Below are 16,767 nucleotides of genomic sequence, written 5' to 3' on the forward strand. Positions count from 1 at the left end.
CCTCTGTGAGACCCCCTCCCTCTGTGAGACCCCCTCCTTCTTGGCCTACTTTTCTGTACACTAACACACTCGGATGATTCAGCAGTACAACTACTGCTCTTACGCTTCCTCTCGGTGGGATCTCACACCATCTTCTCGCTCTGTTGTTCGCCATCTATGATCCAATTTTGTGTTGCTAATGAGATGAGAGTATTAGAAGTCATTATTTGTAAAATTATGCTCAGTGTCTTGCTGGGAGGCTGCAGGGAAACTGAAAATGCTGAGTAATGATCAGCGCCACAGGAGTCCTTTACAACTTTGTTCACTTTAGCTGAGTTCAGCGCTTGCCTTTCGACTCATAACTGAGATTTGCTGATGTCACTTCCCAGCGAATAAGTCAGGTTACGAAATGAGAGCTTATCAAATAGTCCTCTGGATTCCTGGAAAATTCTGGTTTGTGTTGGTGGTTTGATTTTCTCAGCTGGTAACAAATGCTGCTAATGAACTCATATGTCTTGGTGATTTTTCACTCTTGTTTTTCATTGTTGCCCCTCCCTTCCCTCACTTTCATGCCTGGGTGAATTGGCGCATTCTTTTGCTCTAAATCATTGTTTTTTTGGCACTGAGAAGTCATAAACTGCTTCTGATCTTCACGATCAACGGTGCAACTAACAGCAAATGCTGCGTGATGTCAGCTCTTGTCTGGCAAAACAGATTTTTGTAGAAATACACATCAGTGTGCGAGCGTTAATGTTCAGCCAGATGCACGCAGTGAAAGAGTCCAACAACCAGTCTGGAGGTTTTCTTCAGTTTGTAAGCGGCTCTTTAACAGGAACTGTTGCTCAATAAGTGCACCAAATTAATACGACCGAAAATTGCCTTTTTGTTCCAGGGCTGGCGATTAATCAATATCAATTAATAATCGTGGAACATTTCGGGTTGATGTGAGGTCACATGTTCTGAATCTAACCGATGACGACGAAGACTGGAAATTTTGCTGGCATACTGTCGTCGCAGGAGTGAGCGCTCATAAAATGTCTTATATTAGAATAGAGTGCATCTCTTCAACTAATGTACAAGACTATTTGTTTGTGGTTGTGGTTTCATATTTAACTATTTAAGTGACTGTATAGTTTTGATTACAGATGCTTAAAAAAAACGGACATCTTGAAAACAATCTTCGAAATATCAAGAACAATAAAGATTGAACGATTGCTGTTTCGTTCAGCCTTCCTTTGGTCCCTCACGAAATGTGTGGTTTCTTCACACCTGACTATGTAGTAATGTGACGTCAACAGGAAAGTACCAGATGTCTTATTTCTCTCCTTCAGACCTCCGCAGCGCTTCTGTCAGCAGCTGTGGATCGACCATTCTTCCATCTCCTTTTTATCTCCTTTCCCAGTTACTCTCTCTCACTCTGGAGGTTCTTTCATGTCCCTTCTGAACACAGGTGGTTCTGTCTTCGAGTTCGTTTGCAGAGCATGAGAACTCCAGGAGCTGAATGGACCTTTGCTGCTCTACAACAAATGAAACGCACACCACGTTTTGGAAGTCTGAGCTCCGGTTATTGTACCTGTTGAATTATAGTGGACAGAACACGAGAATGAACAGATGGTAGGGGAAATAATGCTTCTTGACCGGCATTAAAGGGAGGAAAAACTAATCTAGTCCTTTGCTCTACCAATTTCATTATGATCTTTTTCCCCCCAAACTCTAGCTGCCTCTCCCTGGAGAATCCAAGTCTGCATATGGATTTAATCTGGCTCTCTCATATTGTGTGTCTATTTTTTCCCTGTTACTTACCACATTGATTCATTTGCAAATATGAAAGCACTTTGCTCAATCATCCATTTTTTTAATTAATGCAAGTTTTTCATGTGCCAATCATAGCAGTCTCTCACTGATCATCTCATGTCATCCGCTGCAGGCTAGACTTATCTCGTTTTGGGTTTGAATCCCAGCCATGGTTTAGTTCCACATTTGCAGCTCACTTGCTCCATGTCATCGGGGGTATTCCATAATGGTACTTTCGGTTACGGTTGCAAAGGGGCAGAAAATTTAGTTGTTTCATGGATGAACAATAGCAAGAATGTTGGGTTCAGTATTATTCTCCCAACCAGACATGTTCATCCACCCCCTCACCCCAATCAAAAATACTTTCTATATACCATATATATACCAAGTTCCCTATCAAGAGCTGACCTTCAATAGTGGGAAAACACCCAGGTTATTCCCTTTTAATTCCTTTTTTTAAGTCCTGGAATTGTGCAGCCTTACTTTTAGCTTGGTGACTTTGAGAACAACCACCAAACTGTCTCTGAATTTTTGTACACTATGTAGGTAGGAAATCAAATATTAACTGAGAACAAGTAAAAATATCAAAATCACTTATGCAAAGTAAAAAAAAAAGAAATTGACAGTTAAAAGTTAACAGTTAAGGCCGATGGCTATGAGAAAACCACTGTTAAGAGACACTTCTGAAACATATACACTATGTATATTATCATGAATAATACATGATATGAAACATACTTATTTATTACTTACATATTTATTATTCTCAATAATTGCCAATGGTGTAGCAAGAAAGGAAATCAAACAATATTATAAGATGGTTATATATATATATTTCCACCTACGAAATGCTATTCCACTTACATGTTGAGTCAACAACTCAGCTGAACTATAGTGTGAGATTCATATGCCGTTAGAAATGCTATAATCCCCGGCGTGGGATAATGAGCTGCATACTCTTAACCACATCAAGCCTTTATCTTATGCAGTCAGTTGAGCCCTTCAGCTGCATAAGCCCTTTAGACATGTTAGCGCTGTAGCTTCCATTGCCCTCCAGTTATTTTTGCCCACAGCTCTGCCACGCCTCCAGCTCTGAATTATAAATGGAACATATCAAACTATTTTACAGTTAAATGCTGAAGCAGTCCTTACAGCTTGTGCGATGTTGATTAAATTACGATGCTCTGTAAGCTTGGAATTTATCCTTTTTAGCTAAATAAAACGTCCTCCATGAAATCCTAATGGTTTGTTGTCCTCTTATTTTGGCAGCTCTGCTCCCTCCCATTTCTTCGATTGTTCTGTGAATGATTACAGGGTCTTTTTTTTGTTTGTGTGCACAGGATGCAGATGGATTTAGGGGAATGATGCCAAACACAAACAATTGCTCCATTCAGTGACCGCTCTTGCTTGTCTGGATCTCCAATGGTTTAAAAACAGTATGTCCTTCATCAATAAGACATGTTGGTGTGGATGTCTCCCCTCTGCGTGCCTTCATCATATTTGTACAACAAGATGCTTAAAATGTCAGCTTGCTCGGTGACATTTTCAATATCTACGTTTTTTTTTTTTTACAAAATGCATCCAGATTATTTTATGCCCTAGTATTTGATAGAGTTTGTGAATATTCCACCAAAGTCGAATGTAAATGAGCCGCTCAAGAGGCTGTTTTCAAAAGTCAGATGTGCAGCAAGTGTGCACTAATGCCGTCGTGAGTCTGACAGATTTCTACGTCTTGTGATGTTTAGTTTATCAAACCCCATCACTCATGACTCATTACATTCTAGAGAGAGAGACAGTCGCTGAGCATTTTATTTTGAGTTTTAAAGGTTGACTGAGCGCGCTCAGAAAAGAGCAGGTTGATTAATTCCTCCGCATTTCTGTCCTGCTGCGGCTCCGCAGGAATCTGATCTTACTCTGACATCCGTCACATTAGGAGAGCTTTCTTATCCGCGGATTTGGTGCGTGTTCGCTGACATTCACACTAAATACTGTTGCACTTGCCTTGCTGACACTACATGTTGGACTCTTCAAAAAAGCAAATTAAATGATTCAATATTTCTGTGTAAAGCTGATAATCTTGAAGGTTTTTCCTGTGGGATTTGTGATCTGGGATTAAATCTTACATCTGTGTTCCTCTTGGCAATTCTCTTTTTTGCCGTTTACTTCTGTGTGCAGGAGATCAAATAAATTGGTAGAAATGTGTTCTTAAACAACACAACCGTGGGTTAATTAGGTTTTTCCATTTATCTTTAGGGTTATGTCACCATCCTAAAGGCTCCGTTCATTTGTAATTTGCAAGTAGAAAATGAAGTGATAATGACTGTTGCTGATAACTTTCCATGTATTTTTTGGAAACCCTGACTCTCTCAGAAGTCTCTCAAGTCCAACATTAGTTCAAATTTCTCCTCATGGGGTTTGGAGATAACTGTTCCCTCCATGCTTACATTAAAGCAGAGATGGCAATAGCTGGGAGTAAAATATTAATGAGAATTAATACTCTGCAGTGAGTGCAGTTGAATATTTTTAAATGCCGACTAATGTTCCATTTGGGTGTATTTTACTTTCAGTTGAATGCATTAAGTAAGACCTGTCTTTCTTTAGTGAGTCAGAGCCACAGAGCAGTGCTCAGTGAAAACTATCAAGAACTATCAAGATGATGTTGCTTTCTGGGTGAACTCTGTAATGATAGTGGGCTGAATCCAAATATCAGTGCTATTTTTAGGTGCATGTAAAACCCTTTTTTTCTTCTGAAAACTGAGGCAGTGAAGTGTGTTCTTGTGTGGTGCATCTCCTTTGCACAGGGGACTAGTTTCCAGATTAAAACAGAAAGTGTCTATGCTGGTTAAGAGCTTGTTATAGGAATGCATGCATTTGGTGTGCACCTGGAAAAGGCGTAGCGTTTTCCCTGGAGAAGTTGTGGGAGCGACTACAGAAGTATTGTATGATGGTGTTGTATCAACAGCGGTCCAATCCCTGAACACCCAAAGTGGGAGTTGTGTACTTTGTGCTATTGAAGCCCCTTTTGCTCTGCAGATTTGATGCAGGATATTTATTCCGCTGCGCTGGCTGCGTCCTGTTGTTTTTACCTTTAGAAGGAGAGAGAGAAGTGAAGCACATTTGTTCAGGGAGGAAGAGTGGGGACATTTTAAGTTCAGAAAGAGATGAACCAGACACCAGATGGGTTACCTGTTTGACAACTTTGATCAAACATGTTTACAAGAGCTTTCTGGCTTTATGAATTGATGAGGTGAGATGGGAAAGAATTTGCAAAGACGGCTGTAATCGTGGAAGCAAAATGAACCGAAATCTAATGGAACATCTCCAGTTCTTAACATTGATTTAAGCAGAAGAGGAATGCCTTTATTGTGTTGCTTCTTTTAAGTACTCATATGCCTGCAGAGCACTACAGGGGCAGTGCCCCCTCAGATGGGAGACATAATCTCTCCAGCTTGTCCTGGCCTTGGGCTTCCCCCAAGTGAGACGTGCATCACAGGCAGGTGTCCTGTCAGTAGCCATTCTCACTCGGTGCCCCTCAGTTCAACTAGCCACTCTAGAAGAGTTGTTCTACTTTGAGACTCTCATTGATGGCCAAGCGTCTGACCATAGACGAAGAGGGGATGCATCTATAGATGTGGTAAGCTAGAGATTGGACTTTGAGGCCTGATTCAGTCTTGCCAGGTCATTTAACACGGCACACAAGGATTTGAAATGCTTATTCTGTACTTATTTAAACTAGAACACCCACAGTGCATGTCAGATTTGTGACCCACAAAATGAGGGCCTCCAGCCACATTGCCGCTTCAGCCATTATTATCGCTCTGTTTGTAAATGTCAACAAATACGTACAGAATGTCTCTGAAGTGAAAATTGATGCAGAAGGCTGTAGTTTCATTAAAGACGCCGATATATATATATATATATATATATATATATATATATATATATATATATATATATATATATATACACACCTGGTGGATTTTGTATAATCAAAGATATGTTTGCTGAAGTTAATCTCCAATATAACCCATAAAAATTGAAGGCATTCCTTTGAGTTTCATATGTCTTGTTTAAGCATTGCCAGTTATAGACTTCTCAGTTGATAATTTTGTTAGCCTCACAACTTATCTGTTTATTTTCTTCTTCTTTGTCATTTGCACCGCTGGACGAGAAATTGATATGGGAATAGACGAGATGGGGATCAAGCTGTTCCCATTACAGATTTCTATTGGATAATTTGAGACATGCCGAATGAGCAATTATGATGTCATAAAGATCCAATGACTGCAGAGTAGAAGGTGTCTAATGAGCAGTGTCGCGCAAGTGTCAGACTGCGTGTGTTGTTGCATGACTCTTTCAAAGCGATTTTTCTCTTATTTATGACAAGTGACTTGGCTGCAGGTTTTCAAAGAGGAAAGCCAGAAACATGATATTGTTTCTCCTTGTGCGTTCAGTTGCCAATAATGCCTGGAAAGAGAGCTCGGTGGTTCATCTGTGTTTATTTTTGCCGGCTGTTCCTGTATAGTGTTGTGGTGCTGTGACTGAGCTGAGTGTGGTAAATGTTGGAGTGACACTTAACAGCTCCACCTTCTCATTCTATTACCCTTCTGTTGTTACAAATGGCGAAGGATCTACAGCATGCGGCATCTCAGTGATTCATTTATTATATACGATATCTAATGTGCTGTTAAGTAATGTGTTGCTGCCCACACTGGAACCAATGTCATCATTTAATAGCACAACACCACCTCCAATTTCTGACCATTGTTATTTTCAATGTCTGTCTTAAGCTTACTAAACTGCTCCTCAATAGCACTATCAATGGCTGAACTCAAATGTAACAGATGAATGAAATCCCTGAAGCAACACGATGCATCGCAGTGTGTTGTTTATGGTGCTGCTTAGTTGGGGTGACTCTGCACACCCCTTTTTCAAACAGCTATTGTGATGTTAAGGCTTTTAGCTAGCATCTTGAAACAGGGCGTCCATAGTCCCACCCCCAATTGTAAAAACAACCATGTGCATTTTTATCTGCGTTTTTTGCTCGCCACCCCTGCATTTCTCAAATATTGTTTCATGCCAAAACAAAACACCAAAATACCAGTCAAGACTTTGTTTGTTTTGTAAACAATTACAATACAATACAAACAATACAAAACAAGCCAGTGCGCTTCCATTCTGCTAGTTTTGTGACTTGTGAGATGTGGATACATCAGCTTACAGCATACAGCTACAGGTGTTCAAAGGGTTGTGAATAGGCAACTTTCCATCATATTCAGCATTAGGCAGAAATGACCTTTTCATGGAAACCAGTATGACGCCATGAGTAAGGCATTATACAGGCAGTAATCGGAAATTTTAGGCATTCAATTTCTCATGCTTTTGCAGTCTAGTTAAAAACGTGGTGATGCTTAACTTTCACTCCCCTCTTGAGCCACATATCCCTGATGATGTTCTGGTTTTAGTAAGATTCTCACGGTGCAGGATAAATAGAGGATGACTCGCAACTTGGCGCATGCTGCTGTTGCAAATCTCAACCGTGGAGTTGCTGGCAGCCGCAGCAGCTCTACTTGAACTCTTGACATCAACAAGGTCCTGTTTAATCTCCACCGAGACACTGTTGTGTAGCCCAAGAGGGTGTCTGATTTCCCTGAATATTTATTGCTACTGAATTGGGGATTTGCTGGTTCTTTAAAAAATAGTTTTGTCCTTTCTTTCTGGTTTGAAAAACTTTTTTGCTTTATTTTCCAGGTTTTCAAAGCCGTGGGCACCGTTTGTGTGTCATGTTTTCAAGAGTTTTAGTCATCCTCCTCGTAACCTTGCCTCCAGATGATCTGTACTTGCGGAGGACAGACCCATTGAGTCTTAAAAAATGGTCTCAATCACTTATTATGAGTCATATCTACATTACCACACTGAGCCTGTCACGTTAGTGCTTGATGCGGTGACGGCGTGATGGAGTCCTACTCTGCTTTCATGTTCGTAAACTGTTGAACTTTGGTCTGTGATGTCAGTTCATCTATCGGTGGATGTGATCAGATTACTGTGGATTATTCACTTGAGTATCGGAGGCTGCTGCAGGATGAGACGCACACTCTCCCTCACGTGTTAACTGACAAGTGCACAAAGTGTAACCAGACCGACACACTAATACATTCAGGGTTTTTTTTGTACATATAAAGAGCTGTCATTTGAGCTTCACACACACACACACACACACGCCTGCCGATCTTTATCTCTCGATTAGTGGCAGTTGTCAGAGCAGACAAAGGGACATCAATTCAGGTTATTGCTGCCGAAATAGTAAACATACGAACAACTTAAATATATATTTAACAGAGCATTTATCGTTGAGTGCGCTTCAATTTGTTTTTCTCATTTAAATGCAAATGGGTTCTGTTAGATGCTGCTGTTAACTGTGGCCAATTTAAATACATTCTAGCACGAGCAATTGGAAACGGGGCGAGTTTCGCGCTGATGTTTTTAAACAATTTGCGTGTCTAAGTAGAAAAAATGAACTGTTCTGTTGGTGATTTATTTGAGTTGTATTAATGTGTAAAAGACCTGTTTGTAACTGCTACTGCTCCCAAAAAAAACAGCATCTAGAATATTCATCCTCTGCATGTTGTCACTTTTTGCTGTCAAGAGTTGTTGGTAGACCTTTGTATAAACTGACTGTGGTGACGGCGGCCTGTCTTGTTGAAAGAAATCATCGACCTTTTCAAATCACATCATGGTCATTGGTTTGGGGTGTGAATGTTTTATTTAGAGTGTATTGCACCACTATTTTAATATTTATGTAAATTTGAATAATGCAACAGCTCCAAGGACTTTTCAGGTGGAATTTTGTTTTCATCGTTTCTTTCATGGCTCTCAACTGGACACTGATATCCCCCTTTAGTTGGATCATGTGTTCGCATTATAAAATTTAAATGTGATTCTTGTCAAGAGACTATTTATAAATGCTCCAAAAATCTGTAGCCAAATGTATTCTCCATCCCAAACTGAGCACAAACGGAGTTCAGTTTTTTTCTAAATGCTTTTTTGTGTTCCGTAGCTGTGCCTGACACTTTTGGGATGGCTGCATAAACGAGTGTGCAGATTGGTGCTGCATGCACTTTATAGGGAGAAGTCGTGGGCGACTGTTTCTCTCGTGGCAAACCTCTGTTTACTGAGACGTGAAGGAAGGGTTTCTTTCCTCCACCCATTTGTTTGTTGTGGCAAAGTTTGTCTGTCTGGTTTCCTGACGACACTTTTCCCTGAAGCTTGGAGAGAAACGGATCGATAGCACTCTGTGGAGGTTAAGGAGAAGAGGGGGATAATGAACCCAAAGAGTGAGCTTTAAATCACCAACTGTGAGTGATAAAAAGAAGGTGCCAAAACTGTTGACCCAGTGGGCAAAAATGTTGACCAGCTGAATTAATGATCACTGACTTGTCGGTAGACTTGTCCGGGCTTCTTCTCTGTTAAGCTGTTGTCCTTTAATCCAAAATGACATCCGACTGTCTGTTGATGTGACGGTTTGGGCTGAGCTGTGCGTTCACATGACTCATGCTTATTAATACATGTTCTGTTTGTTTGTTTGTTTGTTTAGGATGACTGGAGCTCCAATGACTCATCGGGCCGAAGCAAAGCTCACAGCTCGGAGGACAAATCACATGGCCTTGAAACTCTGCCCCCTGGTAGGTGAACATCATTACCTAGAATGACTAGAAATAGACATACGCAAGATAGAATTGTTCTATGAAACTATGAACATTGATGAGTCAAATTATTTGGACACGTGGAGGAAAAGATTGTGGACATGTTGGATGAAGTATGTTACGTATGTATGGAAATGGAATGGACTCAACTTTTGATAACTTGTATACATGCCAGTCTTGTAGGGGGTGCTTTAGGCTTACGCTCTGCAGAATATTGATGTATGGGTAACATCACTGACTGTGTTCTGTTGGTATTATTTGGGGGTTGAATTGGGGGCTTGTGACACATTGCGTGTGAGAATGTGCGAGCGTGAATACTCTGCATACAGTCAACTTCCATGATGCATGAGTTGGGTTGGCTCTCAGCAAAATCTACATCATGCAAACTCATGACCTTGTGGTTTAACCAGTAGGGCTTTGACCACTTGTGGTCTTGACAGGAGTGATAGCAGGGAGCGTTGCATGTTTTCTGTGTTTGGTTCTGACAGAATCTGTTGAATGAAAATGAATCCAGTAGATGCACACTGAGCTTTGTTATTGACAGACGTGTAGACAAGACATGGCCAGGGTTGTTTATATTCTAGAGCTCTGCAGTTGTTCTGGTGTGAGGTGTCAGTGTTGGTGAACATGTTTGAAATTGATTTTTGTTTCCCCCAGGCAACCTTGGTTAGGAAATGGTATTAAGGCTTTGATGATCAGAAACCTGTTTGAATAAGCAAGACAAAAAAATACAGCAAATATATTTGCTCTTAGTCAGAATGAAGGAAATGAACTGTGCTGGATGAACTGAGGCAAATAGAGAGTGAAAGAAAAAAAAACTTACTTCAGTTTTTATATATTTATCAATTATTTAGGAAGGCAGGAAGAAAACAGTGGTCATTAGGTACTCATGGAATTTGTGTGGCATCATACAGTACAGCACTTCTCTAATGTATTGAGTTGAGTCTGGGGTCTGAGGTCTCTGTGACAGCAGTCTGCCACTAGAGGACGAAAACGTCTTTGTGAAGGTTACGTGCAGGAGTGACTGCAGTTTATTACAATAATTCTAAGGCTAGAGATGGTCTTCTGCAGTGCCGTCTCTTCATAAGCAAGGCTCTGACTGAGCATGACCTACTCAGTTTGTCAAGTCTCTTTATGTCCTTTTCCTCAGAAGTACATCCAGTACATCCACTCATCCGGGGAAAAAAAAAAAAAGAAAAGGTCCTCCTTAGCTTACCTTAACAGTTGGAGTCAATTTCGGTGTGGTGGCCAACAGCACTGGTGCATTCCCTGTCCAGAAATGTGTGCTCTAAATAAGTGCTGCGATTATTTTAAAGCACATGACTCTGAGAGATACGAACAAGTTGCGTCAATGTGTCATTTGAAACCGTTTTTTCAACTCTGCAGCACATCTGACTGCAGTCCTGAATTTATTCCAATATCATCAGTAGCTAGATTGTTCTTGGTCATTCAAAAGTAGCCATCGCTTTTAGAAATGTAACACATCCTCTCTGCAGGGATGATTTTTTTTTTCAATTTAATGAGCACAATGATGCTTTCAGGGTCTGATTCAAAGTCTTGCTGAAGGACTAAACAGACATCAGTGGAGAAAGGGAAAATTAAACTTGAATCCCTGTAATTATCAGTCGACCTCTGAAAACGTCGCAGCCCCCAACGGCATATCTCATGTATTAATATTATGAGACCTTCAACAATAATCTGCTATAATACTCATAAAACAGTGTTAAAGTCATTATACAATGATGCAGTGCGTCAAGTTCAGTTGCACAACCTTCAAAATATTGAAGCTGAGTGGAAAGAAAATAGTCACAGCAAAGATTTGTCATTCAAGTCTTGTCCGCACCTCAGAGCAACTCTTCACCCCGCAGACCCCCCTTCACAAGCCCGTGACCCGAGGAGGCTGAACACACACTTGCTCTTATCTGATTCAGCCGCAGAATTCTAAATCAGATTTCATCTTGCCTTTGCATTTCAGCTTTGAAATACATGCACAGTGAACTCTTGTTCCATGTATAAATGAAACAATATTTGGGGGCTCTCCCAGGAGCTATTGAAAGATTTTTCATCTACTTTATCCCTCCTTGACATATTTGTACACATATTGCCATTTGTAGAAACTGCATGGCCGCAGATAAATCTCTCTTATTACCCTGGGAGAATTATACTCCTGAAAACAAGAAAATGTAAGCAAGATTTTTTTTATCCTGTAGTGGGCAACAAATCTGCAAATAGAAGTGAAAACAATCTCTTGGCAATTGGAAGTCTTGGTATTAATCAAGCATACTATTATTTGACAATGAGTGTTATAGTTTTTTTTAATAAATATATATTTTAATTATTAGCTCACACGTTCCTCTTAAGATATATTTTCTAATCTTAAGTAGTTTAATACTATCATTGATCCTAATCCAAGACTATAACAACATTTTGTTAAATAAATAAATAAAAAAATAAAAATAAAAAAGGTAAGTTCGTCTAATGCCTACAACCAATGTTCACACTATTTTTTTATGTGTCTGAACAAACGCACACAAACACTCTGATCAGTCCCTTGCACCACTGCCAGCTATCGGCCTGATTTGAGTTGCCAAGAAAATAATTTACCTACCCCAGCAATGTTCTGCGATGAGAGAAACATACAGCACCACTTACAGGACTGGCATGAGTACTTCATATTTTTTAACTTGGGAAAAGTTGGGTCCTTAGCGTCTGACCGAAAATGAAATATGCACCAGTGAAGCACTGAATGCTTCAGCAAACCATGACCTTATATCAGCAGGATGCAAAAATTGTTCTTCTAAATTCCCGTTCAGTTCAGGACTTCCAGGACTGTCTTTGTAGATGGAGCCTGTTGTTTCAGATTTTCATGCAATAGACTACAATCACAACCATCTTTTTTCCCCTAACATTCATTGGCTAACATGACTTGTTCCATGTCACACAGTAGATGTGTGCAAGGACATCACACCATGACACACAGCGCCATGTCTCCATAGTGCTCGTAAATATTCTCACCGAAAGCTTCAGCTCATTATCATGCCAGACTCACTCTCATGCCGACACACACACACACACACACACACACACACACACACACACACACACACACACACACACACACACACACACACACACACACACACACACACACACACACACACGCCGTCTCTTCCCTCCTGGTCGGCTCTGTCTGTCATACATCCATCCATAGAGCCAGCGAGATAGTGTAATCTCTCCCTGCCATATGCTTATCACAGCTCATTAGCATCACAGCTCAACATAGCTAATTACCAACGTATCACGGTGTGTGCCGATAAATTGCAATCAAACTTGACAATTTTACTACGTATAAATCTGAGCCATTTGTTCCATCTAAGTGACATGAACAAGTAAGACAACACAGAATTCTTTGTTTACTGCTTCTCTCTGGCGTGATTCACTCTGAATCTCTAGTTAACCTTTTTAAAGCTGAACATACCAAGAACCCTTAAAGCGTGGAGTTGGCTTTCAACCCCAAATAATGCCAAAACAAAAAACACTACAATTTGCTTTTGGACTGCACATCTTTTGACCAGTGGACTTGAACTCACTTCACGCAGTTTAATGAACTTGTGACCATGTACGGCTGCTTGTCCACAATGGAAGCATTTTTGCAGTGTGTCTACTAGTGTGACTTGTTTTCTGAAGTCTGCTATGGTTTATGGATTGTGATCCAATTTGTTTCTGATCTGTCTCTCTTCAGTAACCTGTTTACATGACATTGAACCTGTCACTTTTGTGTGTGTGCTTAGGTAAAGTTCGCTGGCAGGACTTTGACCAGGATCTCTACGTTGGTGCCACAGTGGTTCGACCCGGTCAGGACCCATATGCCAGGAATAAGTTTAACCAGGTGGAGAGTGACAAACTCCGTATGGACCGAGCTGTGCCTGACACCAGACATGATCAGTATGTCATCTTAACTGTCTCTTCCATCGTCTAACCTTGGATTCTTCTAACCAGGGTCTTTTACCATGAAAGAGCGGAGTCAAAAATGAGAAGTTATCAGTTAAAGAACTTGTTTGTATTAAGTATTGGAGACTACTTGTTTGTATTAAGTATTGGAGACAAAACAGATCCTGGTGCACAGCTCAAAACATGCATCAAATGCGAGGGTGAGAAGCCCACAGAAAGCACAGTGGACAGAGAGTTTATATTGCCATTCTCAGCCAGAGTTGTTTACTTCTCAATACCATATCACGAGGCCTATGTTGAATGTCTCAGCTTGTGACATAATCACACGCATCACTCGGTATCCTTTCACTGAGTCACTGCATTTTAAGAGGTATTGCTGTAGTGCATGATTGTCTAGTACGTAATGTGTTTGTCACTCAAGTCTAGCATCTACCGGTTTGCATTCAGTGCAAAGTCATATCAACAAATATCAAATTGTGAACAGCACCACTGGGCAACATGGCTGGGTGATTCTCGACTAGTGCTTCCTTGGCCCACTTTATAATTTGATTTATGGGGTGGATATTTTTTTTAGATTAGCATTTATAGTTTCAATTTACAAATTAAATTTCAGAAACCATTTTTTGACTCACATTCAATAGGATTGTCTCAATAGTAAGAAATAAAAGTAGTGAAAAACGGGTGAATTTCACAGTCAAAATATGAGTGTGGAGTGTGGCCACAGACATGGATTCTAGCTGCATCTACATAGAGGTGACGTGGGAGAGAACCCTGAGATTGTTCCGCGATAACCCGTGAAGCTGCAAAATGGGATGAAATATGAATTGAAATATCCTCTGAATTCATCAATAATTCATGATCCATGCCCTGTGTTTATTATGTGAATACATCGTTGTATTCGGAGAGACTTATATTGGTTTATTTTTTTATCCACTCACACACACTCGCACACAAGCAAACGATTGTCCCCAGTTTAGCTGCTGCCAGTTTATCATTTGTAATTCTGCTCCCATGTTGCTCGTCTCTTTGATTGTACAACAGATAAAATGTGTGGAAACTCCCTTTTGTTCGCTCGCAGTGTTGGAGGAAGTGGTGGAATGAGAGCAAATTTCACGCTCTTGGCTGAGTATAGAACTCTGGCCGAGATTATTGGCCGTAAAATTAATCAGGAGACAAAAATGTCTGTTTGTGTTTTCACGCCCTGTAGCTGTGGCTCACCGTCTCCTCTCAGTCATTATGAATTTATTGTCTTGTCTTAAATATTTCCCATTTTATGCAAAACTCAACCCCATACAGTTGATTATTACTCTTCATGCTGGTGAGTAGTAAGTCCTGATTTTTTTTCCGCTTCACTGACTCTGTTGTGTTTCTGCACTACTTCACAGCAGAAGGTGGAAAAATGTGCGCTTGCAATAAGCCTGACCTCCCAAAAGTCCAATACCCACATGGACAGCTGGAGCCATTAGCCTGCTAAAAGAGCATAGATGGGTCTATTGATCCGGCGGCAGGCCGATGTGTCACTCTGCGTAGTCCGCTCCAGAGCTAACAACAGAAAAGGGTTGTGCATCTGTAGATCACTGCAACTTCATTTGAGCTTTCAGCACGACATCAGAAAACATTTCGTCTCCCACGTTTGTGTGAGACACAGAGGAACGGGCGCAAGGCCAGCAGAGCTGAAGTACAGGAAGCTGTCGATTGAAGATTGATGCTGCTGCTTATTGAGCGTTTCCACAGTTTAAAGCCGATGCTTCTGTGCCAGACGGGGCACGAACCGACCCGATACATCCTGCATTGGCAGGATTCTGAGCGGTTCTAATAATCTCCAGTTTGATGTTTTAATACAGTGAGCGTGCCAACTAAATTAATTTCTATCCCCATTTTGTCAAGAAATGTCTTAAAACATTTCAGCTTTGAAAAAAAAAATAAAAAGATTTTTCCTGTTTCAGTAGATTATTTTAAATGGTCAAATGAGATCTTGGCTTTTTCTTTTTCATCTCCTCCTTTCAGTCATCCAAGCTATTGGCTTGTGAGTTTGTCTCCTAGAAACACGCATCCATACACACACAGATTCTTGTCTTGGCAACTGTGAAAGTACCCTGCCAAAGTGTCCGCGTCACTGTCACTGACAGTGCACGATTCCTTATCTGCATTAATATCTTTTAATGTTTGCCATCATCTGTCTCGTTTTTTTTCAGCTGCAGACATAAACAGTGGAAATCAGACCTGCCAGCCTCCAGTGTGGTCATCACGTTCCACAATGAAGCTCGTTCTGCTCTGCTGCGAACTGTAGTCAGGTATGGGAAGTGTGTTTGTATGTGTGTTCGAGTCTACTCACTTGGCAGCCTGTTGCCTCTATTGTTTAAGTCAGACGATCTGCTTCATCGACTGCTGCAACTGTTTTTTGAGGTTCATATGAAGAAAACAAAAATAAGACTTAAATAAAATAAAAGATACTGCATGAATTTCTTTTTTTTTCCCATTTCACCCTGAAAATATGTGCTTATTATTGTACTCAATTTTGTAATGGTTATACTGAAAATGTGTGAATGTATTATGTTATACACAAAATGGTGTTGAACAAATGCAGGGTTTCTGCTGTTATTTTTTTACGCAGTCGGGGAGCAGCCGCCCTGCATCCCCCTTCTAAATAAATAATAAAAAAAAAAGCCAATAAATCAGAGGGGAAGGTTTTGACATTTACTGAATTGGTGAGAATAAAAACGTAAAAAAGTATTTAGTTTTTTTTAGTTTTTTAGTTATAATCCTGAGAAAGAAATCTCTCTTCAATCAGCAGCGGTCCATCTCTTCACATGGCCAAAATGTGCAACTTGAGTTCTACGAGCAACGGACTTCAGTTATTGTGATGTTTCTTTCGGGATTTTCCCGTGAAAACACCTGAATACCGTCACATTCAAGTCAATATGTCGTTGCAACACTACCACAAAAGAAAAAAGCTTGGTCTGTTATGTATGATTGCGATTTTCATGATTGCAAGTCTCCTGATTGATTCTGTTGCTCAGACTACTAGCCCTCAGGCTGATCTTCAAGAAATGATTTTGTTTTGCTGTGCCAGTACTTACTGCTGACTGATTCTTCCCTTCTGTCGTTCAGCGTCTTGAAGAAAAGCCCTCCACACTTGGTCAAGGAAATCATTTTAGTGGACGACTACAGTGATAACTGTAAGCACAGTCGGATGACTTTAATTCCAAAGTAAGTGCTGGGCTTAATGTGTCCCATTTTTGTGTTAGCGGAGGACGGAGCTCTGCTGGGGAAGATTGAAAAAGTCCGGGTTCTGAGAAACGACCGCAGGGAAGGTAATGAAACCAGATTTAAGCTCTCA

The 16,767-nt window shown here is 40.5% G+C and overlaps 1 protein-coding gene across 1 annotated transcript in view; it reads left to right on the forward strand.

The window, feature by feature from the left end:
• The window catches only part of galnt2 (UDP-N-acetyl-alpha-D-galactosamine:polypeptide N-acetylgalactosaminyltransferase 2), a 46,819-nt gene that overhangs the window by 17,274 nt on the left and 12,778 nt on the right, over nt 1-16,767 (forward strand). Inside the window, exons 2-6 of the mRNA XM_053864312.1 lie at nt 9,368-9,455; nt 13,268-13,421; nt 15,623-15,721; nt 16,539-16,606; nt 16,676-16,741. Coding sequence (XP_053720287.1) covers nt 9,368-9,455; nt 13,268-13,421; nt 15,623-15,721; nt 16,539-16,606; nt 16,676-16,741 — 475 coding nt within the window. The remainder of the gene's footprint in view (nt 1-9,367; nt 9,456-13,267; nt 13,422-15,622; nt 15,722-16,538; nt 16,607-16,675; nt 16,742-16,767) is intronic.

Source organism: Synchiropus splendidus, chromosome 5, assembly GCF_027744825.2.
Source record: "Synchiropus splendidus isolate RoL2022-P1 chromosome 5, RoL_Sspl_1.0, whole genome shotgun sequence".
In the NCBI taxonomy this organism is placed as follows: domain Eukaryota; kingdom Metazoa; phylum Chordata; class Actinopteri; order Syngnathiformes; family Callionymidae; genus Synchiropus; species Synchiropus splendidus.